Source organism: Drosophila simulans, chromosome 2L, assembly GCF_016746395.2.
Source record: "Drosophila simulans strain w501 chromosome 2L, Prin_Dsim_3.1, whole genome shotgun sequence".
NCBI classification, from domain to species: Eukaryota; Metazoa; Arthropoda; class Insecta; order Diptera; family Drosophilidae; genus Drosophila; species Drosophila simulans.
The window spans coordinates 13,092,911-13,102,862 of record NC_052520.2 but is presented as its reverse complement, the minus strand read 5'-3'; the positions used below and the strand labels follow the sequence as shown (position 1 = coordinate 13,102,862).

General features: G+C 41.1%; 3 protein-coding genes across 4 annotated transcripts; 1 reads left to right on the top strand and 2 right to left on the bottom strand.

The window, feature by feature from the left end:
- The first annotated feature begins 1,065 nt into the window (after positions 1-1,065).
- Positions 1,066-1,847, top strand: LOC6732181 (N-alpha-acetyltransferase 20). The gene has a single exon (XM_002079274.4). It carries the CDS (start codon positions 1,088-1,090, stop codon positions 1,574-1,576), a length of 489 nt encoding a protein of 162 aa, XP_002079310.2. The 5' UTR covers positions 1,066-1,087; the 3' UTR covers positions 1,577-1,847.
- Positions 1,848-2,383: 536 nt separating this feature from the next.
- On the bottom strand, positions 2,384-3,141 carry LOC6732180 (N-alpha-acetyltransferase 20). Its single transcript, XM_002079273.4, has one exon. The coding sequence runs from the start codon at positions 3,037-3,039 to the stop codon at positions 2,425-2,427; it is 615 nt and encodes a 204-aa protein (XP_002079309.1). The 5' UTR covers positions 3,040-3,141; the 3' UTR covers positions 2,384-2,424.
- A 134-nt stretch (positions 3,142-3,275) lies between these two features.
- On the bottom strand, positions 3,276-8,944 carry LOC6732179 (serine proteinase stubble). Of its 2 annotated transcripts, none has more exons than XM_016180083.3 (5): positions 8,111-8,944; positions 4,139-5,273; positions 3,947-4,082; positions 3,572-3,868; positions 3,276-3,514 (listed from the first exon to the last, which is right to left on the bottom strand). In XM_016180083.3, the coding sequence occupies exons 1-5, from the start codon at positions 8,313-8,315 to the stop codon at positions 3,359-3,361; spliced, it is 1,929 nt and encodes a 642-aa protein (XP_016024862.1). In that variant the 5' UTR covers positions 8,316-8,944; the 3' UTR covers positions 3,276-3,358. The 2 variants fall into 2 exon arrangements, with proteins under 2 accessions (XP_016024862.1, XP_016024861.1); XM_016180082.3 differs by having other exon boundaries at positions 4,139-5,255; positions 8,111-8,943.
- Between the last annotated feature and the right edge of the window lie 1,008 nt (positions 8,945-9,952).

The following is a 9,952-nucleotide window of genomic DNA, read 5'->3' as shown; positions in this document are numbered from 1 at the left end:
CTTATTGTTTTCCTCTTTTCCGATCCACAAAATAATTCTAATAATGTATTTACACCCAGGGCCGATGATCGGCGAGTTAATGCGCAATGCACTTAAATAAATTATTGATACTCCCACATCTCACACTTCTTGGCTGGTTCTCAGATTTTGATCGGCAGTGCACTTTTATTGATCGAATTAGGACAGATTTCTCAATGTTCATAGTTTTGTAGTGTTTTGGCAAGAAATTGAGTGAAATTTGAGTTTTATAGTTTTTCCATTTATTGAGTGGTAAATCAGAAAATAAGAAACTGCATTCAATCATTAAAGAGTTGGCTTCGAAGAAACAAACAATAGAGCTCCAACACAATGTGAATGATTCCATTTGGTCGTTCTGGCCAAATCTTATGATAAATCATTATAAATCACATATGCTTGGAAAATAAATAACACAAAGCGACCGCTGAAAAAACATTCAGTGTGTATGTATGTATGTCTTCTAAAGAAGGGAAAAAAGAGCGATGCTGTGGAATTAGCAACTAATTTTTCATCAGACGTTTAGACGATTTTCATTTTTAGCGCTAGCATTTTACATTTACATTTTAAGTTGCTGACTGGACCACCTGTCCAGTGAAAATGGAAAAGCATAGCTAACTTGGATGATGCCTCTCGATTATAAATAGAAATCCGGCTCCTTACCAAGATAATGTGTGCTTACATATAAATGTGGGCATACATATAGTATAAAGACAAATATCGGTTTGTACTTTTATTTATTTTTGTGCAAAATGCGCCATTAAATCGTATAAATAGATCTTTGAAAAGCGCACAGGGCGCTGAGTCAACGAGTGCCTCGAACATTAACCTCATTAGAAGAAGATCGAGAAATAATTTTCGATTCTCGTGCGCGAAGATTTTCGACTGTCCGGCATGATTATGTTTATCCGGGTGTGGTCTATAACCCCAAAAAATAACCCTGACAATGAATGGATACTGTAAAGAGATTTATATCCATTCAAGCAGGCCACTAGTTTGTCAATCTATGAGTTTTAAAAAATGTAAAAAATAGAAAACTACATAGTAAGTATAATCAAATTTGTTGTAAGTGATGACGAGCTTTCGGGAAATGCGTTTCGATGATTTGTTCAAAATTAATTCATTAGTTTTCGATTCTCTCACCGAGGTTTATAGCCTGACCTTCTTTGTGAAGCATTTCTTGGAGTTTCCAGGACTCTCACAGATTGCCATAGCTCCAGGATCTGATGGCAGACCCATGGGCTATATATTCGGGCAGTATCAGGTCAAGCACAAACAGGATCCCTATGGTCATGTGGCAGCATTGACTGTATCTCCGGATTACCGACGCCTTGGACTGGCCACTGCTCTAATGGATTTTTTCTTTATGGTCTCAGACCTCAAGGGAGCTTCCTACGTTAACCTCTTTATGCGAATCAGTAATCGTGCTGCCTATCAATTGTATACTTCTCTGGGTTATGCTCATCGCCAAACATTCCTGGACTACTATCCGGATGAACCGAAGCCGGAAAGTGCCTACGAATTGAGAAAGTACGTTCCCCGCCCCATGGAGGTTCAATGAGCAGTGCAGTCGCCGGGCCTTCAGATTAAATTAAAAGTTTTTTTTTGGATTACATAGCTAATTAAAGAAAATCCATTGAGGTGAATTTTTAGAGGAAGATCAATTTCCGTTGACGCACAAAGGCCAACTATAGGTAGAAATACAGACAAATGTTAACTAGGGTGGACATCAGTCGTTTAAAGGGTGGCCCTTTTGGGTCATCACTCATACGTCATGTTGCCTTGGTACTACAATCTCGTTAAATGAAATAAAATGCTAAATAACAAACAAACGCAGAGTTTAGTGCTTGTTTTTAACATATTTATTAAAAATCCTGCTTTGAATCCTCAACGTTATTAAAGGTCCACTCTAATGTTGGCAATGCATATACATACATATGTTCTTTAACCGAAACGCATTGATGTTCGTGTCGTTTGCCAAACCAAATTCAATTGCAAATTTCCGTTTCGAGATGGTCAAGGCTTTCGTTGTTGTCTTTTTTATTAGCTACATTTCTCAAAAGCAAACAAATTAGAAAATGTATTTATATATATAAATATAAAGTGTAGTCTGGTTGGGGCATGTGTCTGAAACACGCGCAATGATTTTCACAATTTGGCATTTTGCGCAACTTGAAACGCACAGCATTTAAAAATTCTGGTTCAATGTTGTCATATAAACAATTCTTGTTTCCATATGCTTTCTGACATACATTTTCTGGTCTTCATTTTTTACTTTGAGCGATTTGTTCAAACTTTAAGTTGAACGATGGCGTCCGAGTGCAATGAACTTTTTCTAGACGTTTCCTGGTATAAATTATACGTTTTGATGCCAAATAAAGTTTATTAGTTTGGTGCCACTACAATTGCTTATTCAACCAATTTTACACCAATAATTATAGCTATAATTCCGAATATGTAAAACATCAGCAGATAGTACAGCTTATAGCCAAAGCTGTAGATTTTCTTGATCATAATTCCCTCTAGGGACTTTCTATCCACATCGCGGGACAGGGGTAGTCTCATTTCATATCCATGGTCATCGGCATAAAATTTAGGCATCCAGCGATATTTCACATATCCCAAGGACTCGTAAAGACCAATGGCATTTGTATTCTTCTCCCGCACATATAGATCTACATAAAAGTCTTTCTGACGATCCATAATATCCCTAACGGTTGTTAAGAGCCGAGTGCCCAAGCCCAGTTTACGATAATCATGAGCTACGGCCACTGCAGAGATGTGTCCATGATTCCAGCTCATAGACTTTCCATCTCCAAAAGATTCAGACGCATCCTCGACGCGTGTCCCCAGAATAAAGCCCATGAGACTGTTGTCAGGAGCATCGGCGGCCAGAACCAGTTCGGGATGCTCCAGAATCTTGGGAAGCAAGAACGGCAGGGAGTACACTTCCACCAAGGGATCCATCACAATATTGTTAAACTTGAACAGATCTTCGAGAACAAACAGTCGCGGAGAAGTCATGACTCGCTGGGATATAATAATTTATTTTTTTCTTCAACAATATTATGTTTGCCTTGTTAATGTGACATATTTTTCATTGGCGTCTGAAACTATATCATCAATTGCAATTGCTAAGCCAAAATATGTTTTAAAGATCTTAAAATCTCTGATGAACTATTTCTTCGTATCGCAATTAAAGAGAAGACAACTTGACTCGAAATCCTGGCATACTTTTGGGCTTTTCAAAAGTCTAGGTCTACAATAATGTTGACATTTTATTAAATCGTTCGCTCTTAATATATTGCAGCATATCACGTCTTAGACTAATTGGAATCCTATGTTATTTAATGTTCTTGTAGATCCAGGGCAGCAGCGAAGTGACACGAGTGTAAACTCCAGGATATTGACCCTTGCCGCAGCCAATGCCCCAGGACACGATTCCCACTTGAGTGTAACGTCCACCATCATTGATTACCATAGGTCCGCCAGAGTCGCCCTGTAGATTGAATCAGTCTGAGAATCCTGATGATATATGATATATGTCATCACTTACACTGCAGGAATCCTTGGCTGCCTGACCAGCGCAAATCATCGACTCAATGATCCCACCAGGCGCTGCACGTCCATATTTCCTGGCACACTCGGCATTTGTCCAAATGGGAATGTCCACCTTCTGCAGGATGGATGGCTGTGGCCCATTCTCCCGGAGACTACCCCATCCGGCCACGGTGGCCACTTGGCCACTGTAAGATCGGGATTGCTGCGAGGGCGAGGTGGGCAGGCAAATTGGTTGGATCTCCCTGGTGAAGGGCACTGGTTCACTCAACGTCAATATGGCCACGTCGTTGTGCTGGAAAAGAGGATTATCATTTGAATATAATGAAGGAAATCACTAGGTCTTTTGGGAAAATAGATTGAATTCTCTTACCAAGGTGCTGAATTCGAAACCCTTGTGCCGCACAAGTCGCTTGATCCTGCGGGACACGTGCTGCACCTCGAAGTCCGTGCCGATGTTGTAGTCACCCAGATGGGCTGTCAAGGCCGCCACATCCCACGAGGTCATGCTGCAATAATAACAAGATTTTAAGATGCTTTTATAGGACGCCGTCTTTTTCCTCACCGTGCCACACAGTGAGCTGCGGTCAGAATGTGACTATTGGTAATAAGACTGCCGCCGCAGAACTGCTTTCCCGACTTGAAGAGCACAGCTATCCAGGGAAATTCGTGTGGACTGGCATTGATGCCGCCAACAATTCGCTCCTGGTCGGGCGTCACTGGATTCTTATTGCCGCACTGCAGCGGAAGTCCTTCCGAACTAGTTCCGCTCACAGGACGTCTCGTAGTTGTCGTGGTTGTAACTGGCGAGGGATAACTAGGATAAGTGGGTCGCCTAGTGGTTGTCGGTCTGGCGGGGTTTGCGGGCCTTGGTGTAGTGCGCTTGGTGCTTGGAACTCCTCCTGTGGTGGGGTGCGTGGGATAATGGTGGTTCGGCGGATGGGTGGGCAGCGGTGGTGGCCAACCACCCGTTGTCGGTGGGTGAGTCGGTAGCGCCGGTGGCCACTGGCCGCCAGCAAAGGAACCAAAGGGCCACTGGTAGGGATGAATGGTAGACGGTGGGTGTGTGGGAATAGGCTGCTCCACCGGTTCCACCGCCGGTTCTGCTTCTGGTTTTTGATCTGCTCCTGGAGGATTACCCTCAATTGTGTTAACGTCCTGGAAATCCGGCGTGTCCTCCACACTGTTCGCATTGTCAATGGGCTCTTCCGGTCGAGGAGCATCCGCAGGATATACACCCTCCACTTCTCCCTCGGGAATCACATGTTCCCTATCCTCCTCATCTGCCACCACTGAAGGCATCTCCGTAGTCGTGGTCGTCGTTCCAGGAAGTGGGAATACCCCAAAACTGTTGGCATCAATATCCGTGCAGCATATGCCATTGTTAACTCTGCCCAGCAGATCGAAGAAGTTGCACATATTGCCATTCAGTCCAAGTCCATTCGTCTGTGGCCATTGACGCAGGGTGAAGATGGATAGCTGGCGGGCCAGCCTGTAATACTCTCGACATCCATCGATGCGCACACATACACCGGGTTGGCCACGGGATGTCAAGCACTTGGATCCTTCGCCAGGACCCCAGCCACCAGAAACTCCCGAGGCTCCGAGAGCTCCTTGCCATAGCAAAATGCTGGGATCGAAAAAGAATTGGCGTCGCTGGCGATTCAGATTTGGTTGCAGATCTGCAGTATAAAAAGAGGCTTCAAATATTCATTTTTAATTATCTAAAACCTTATTTATTCTAAAATAAATTTAAAAAAAAATTAGAACACCAAATTATATATCTGGTGTAAATGAGATAACGATTCTATATTTGGAAAATATCTGTGGCACTTGGGGAACTGCTGATCATTTCTAGGGGCACTCGAGATCAGAGTTTGTTGACCCCCGAAAAGATTTGAGCTACATACGCAATTGTCTAACCAAAACTATGGTACTTTACAACTCATTTTTTGGCCAATCTGTCGCGCTGTTGACAAAGCACCCAAATAACAAAAAACAGATATGAGTGGAGAAAAGACCAAGCCAATATTTGCTTAACATTCGTTCACGTTTTGAGTTTTGGGTCCACGCTTCTCAGCCAGTCGAGAGTGATTACTCAATATTTTGACATATTTCGCTGGCCAGAATATTGACAATAAACTTAAGCTCTTTCCACACGGAATGACAATTGCTGTGCCATTTCACAGATGCTGAACTTGCCCCCACTGCGGCAACTTTCTACTGTCAATTGTCATATATTTGTCATGTTCATTGGCGGCTTCTTAAAATTGGTCTAGGCCTTTGTTTAGGTCGCCGTTTCCATTCTGATTTTATCGCATGAGAATTGTTGTTGCTATTTAGCATGAATTTGCCATATTTCTAATTTATTACGCATGTTTTGGTCTGCTTCTGGCCCACAAATATAGTTCGAATGGCTTGGCAGCGCATAAAATTTGACTAAATATGTGATATGCTCAGCTTATCTTGGGGTTTTGTTCCTAACGAGCTATTTGCTTTTGTGGCGATTAATTTAAACGATCTTCTTGACAGGCTTTAAAAAACTTTAATGCCTTCGTTGGGGTGTAAGTTTTATTGATTCTAAATCGAGCGTAAAAGCGATTTGTCACAGGAAAGTCTTAGAAATCTGCACGTGGCTTTTGCTTTACTGACACAAGTCGTAATGAAGAATACGTTCAGTTCGTGCTACGAATCGTTAATGAATATGCATATCATTTTTGGTTTTCTGAAAAGTGTTTTTATTTTACAATATAAATCCTACAAACCGCCAAAAGTATTCGGCCAATCGTGACTCACTTGAGAGGAATTGTTAAATGAGACTTATGCTTTGTGTGGATCCCCAAAGAAAGTCACCGAAATATTACTCATTTGCCCCAAATATCGTTTAAAATTGGTGCTTTTATGTTTATTGCTTACTCGACATTACTTTGATTCTTTTTAAATTGTTATGACAAGCTGTCAGAGGCAACAAATTCCCTTTGATCGATCGGAGATCCTGCTTTGAATTCGACACACTTATTTTGGCTTAAAAAGCTGAGAATGTTTATACTTTTTATAAAAAGAAAAGAGAAGATTAAAAATTTAAATTAAATATACAAACATTTTGTCCAAAACGAATTGCACACGTAAATGCTTTTTAAATAACTTGATCAGTTTATAAGTAAATTAACAAGATATTCTTTATGTGACTTAGTGACTAAGCACTAAAGTAAAATGTTTAAGTTTGTGAAAACAGTAAATCATTTTTAGTATAATAATCTATATACATACATATGTAACATATGATAGTTCTTATACCTTGAATGGTCCTCGAGACACACCCAAGTTGAAGTTCAACTGGTTTTCTCTGCAAATAGTTAACACTTGATGCAAAAGACTTGCAACTCGTTAACTAAGAATCAGGGACAAGTTACAAGTTCAAGGTCTGCAAGACCGTTACAGCTCGTGTGCCACTGAAAACCTGAATTCCGACGCAGGATGCCAGAGAACTCGAGCTGGAGGTCTACTTAATGGTGGCTTGTAAATTTTATATGACCAACGGTCATATAAACGATATTTATCGCGACTTCAGGCGAGCACAGTGGACAAAATGCAAATAAAAATTAATTTTTAATGAATATGGCTTGTTAAATCCGCGAAAGGTGTCGGCTTATTGCCTTTTATATGGCATTCGTTTATGGCCCAATCTGCGCGGCATCCCGAATTAATAGGCTTATGTCGACGCCCCCAAAAAAACATCACCACAGATCACGCCTCTCCATCAAAAGTGCTGTCTAATTGTCTAATTGTTGGCCGTAAATAAAAGGTAATAGATTGGCGGGTACATTGACAGGCGACGGAACACGAACGACAAGCGACGAAGTTGATCTCAAAATGCACGCCTACACATGAGTTCTAGTTGTTTTTGCAGTAGAAAGTTCTCTTTAACTGGCCTAAAGGGCAGTGCCTAGCGACAAGCCATCTATGTAGGTATAAGATAAACAATGTTGAGTACACCTACTTCGCATTTTCCCCTCAAACTTTAAGCGATTTATAGATTTCTGAAGGTCATACAAGTAATGCTTGGTGCGTGCCGCGCATAAATTCTACTGTCGAATCAGAAAAGTGTTATTTCGATGTCGTTGAACTTCATTTTATAATAGTGACGTATATAGAAGAGTGACTATTGATGGTGTTGAAAGTATTTATTTATTGCCAATATTAATTTCCAGGTTCTTTAGCAAAATTTGCTATCAAAAATTAAGGATTACAATTTTTAACATTTTTAAAGCGTAGACAAGGAAAAATTTTTGTTCGGGGCTTCCATTTTAAAATGCTTAACTAAAACCAAAAACTTTAAAAACCCCTTAAAACTTGTTTGATGTTATAGTTTACATATATAAGTGTACATATTACTGGCTAAAATGATAAATCCAACAAAATTCCCTTGAGTGCTAGTTATAATAAAATTTTCAAGTTTGTGCCTTAAGTCTTTCGATTACATTGTTACGCCTCGTGCTTCTAGTTCTCATTCCTTGAATCCAGCAATATCACTTACCCACCACCGTTCCCCCGAGATTTTCCTCATCTGTGGCATTGGCTTTAAACAATCCTGCCTCGGGCGCCGCGTTAATTTCACCACTTGGCCACACAGGAGCTGGAGCAAGTGCCCCTCCCGAAACGGATGGGAGATCTGCTCCCGAGATAATTTTAAAATGCAGCAAATGCACACAAAGTAATAAAACTGGCAAAAATGCAAACATTTTGATATTTGTTGCTTTCGCTGCGGTTATATCTTCCCAATTTGTTTTCGTTTTGAACGGGGCAGACCATATATAAGTTGACTGCTATATTGTATTAAGAGCCGCCAACACGAATCGCGACTCAGAATATATATCTCCTCTGGAATGCCAGGCACGTTGCCCCGATGGCATTCACCTGACCACGACTACGATCCCGAAGACGAAGACGAAGTTCTCGGACTTGGACTCGGACTTGCTCTGAATCGCGGCACTCGATTCTGGACTTGGAAGTACTCGTGCGTTAGACGGACAGGACCGTCTTTTTGGCTCGAAGTGCCGATCGCTTCTGAGCCAACAGAGGTTCTGGGGATTGGTTAACAGCTCCGTTGCCAAAACGACGACGGAGGCAGCGACGTCGGCAGAAATGTTGTGGCCGGAGCAGCAGAAATGTCAATTATGAACGCGTTTCTTTCGCCGGATCAATTTTGGCCAACTTATTGGGCCGCCTTCAAATGCACACGCGATGCTGGTCACTGTACTAAACTAGTTCCAGCAACGCCTCCATTTCGATTGCCTACCAGGCAGTCTGTCTTCTAACCCGGTTCCGATCCCGATCCCGAATCCGATCCGGAACACGCACCAAATCAGACTGAAATCAGCCGCCGGGAAGTTGTGCGACTGCATACTATTAAAAGAAAAATCCAGCTGCGGTTGCATCTTCTCGTTCTGGCTCAGTTGGCCATTAATATGCACTCAGAAAAAATGTTAACGTGATAACTTATTTTTTCAAGATTAATTTAACATTAAACACTTTTAGCATTTGTTTTTTCCTATGTCATAAAAATAAAGATGGTAGTTAAGTTCAAATAATCACACATTTTCCATAGCAAGTCAGCTAACTTACCACTTTAATTCCTCACTGCATGACTGGATTGAGTTTCCATTTAAATTCCAAGGTGCATAATGCATTGGGATCTTCATTTTCCACCAGGTGAGTTTAAGTAGACCCGTTTGAATTCATCGCCTGATGTAAGTGTTTTTTGTAAATAACATGCAAAATTTACGACGTTTAGCGAGCATTTTACCGGTTGTACGGAGGATACCCCTTGTCTCAGGATTTAATAATAATCTTCATTGATCAGGGATTTGTTTCAATCGTATTATTAACGCTGAGTTCGAGCGGCGCCTTGGGTGTTAGAAGCATCACAAATTAAGTCAATTGTTTCCTGAGAATCGGCCAGATCATTTTAATAAAAAAGCACTCGACCCAAGCTCCATATATTGATCGATGGAAAGTTAAGTGTCACGGCCTGGACCTTTGCTGGATAATTGTGTTTCAATATTTTGCCAACTAATTGTTGGTAATTGGAAGCCGTGGGGCACTTTCGCACCTTTGATTGATCGACAAGTGGGAGTGTTGAATATTGTAATTGAAAAGCTCTCCAGTGGAATCGGTATCGATCGAGTGAGCATTTCTCAGCATCTTCAGTTTCATACAATTGAATGTTCTGACAAGGGAACATCGCCCACTCAATGTTCAATGAACCTCTTTGGAATTGGAGCCGTTCATATTTTATTAATTAGCTTATTTATACTTTTTCGACTAGGTCAATTCTTGCTAGCTATAAATTTAAACTTTATTTCTTAGTAGTTCTTCG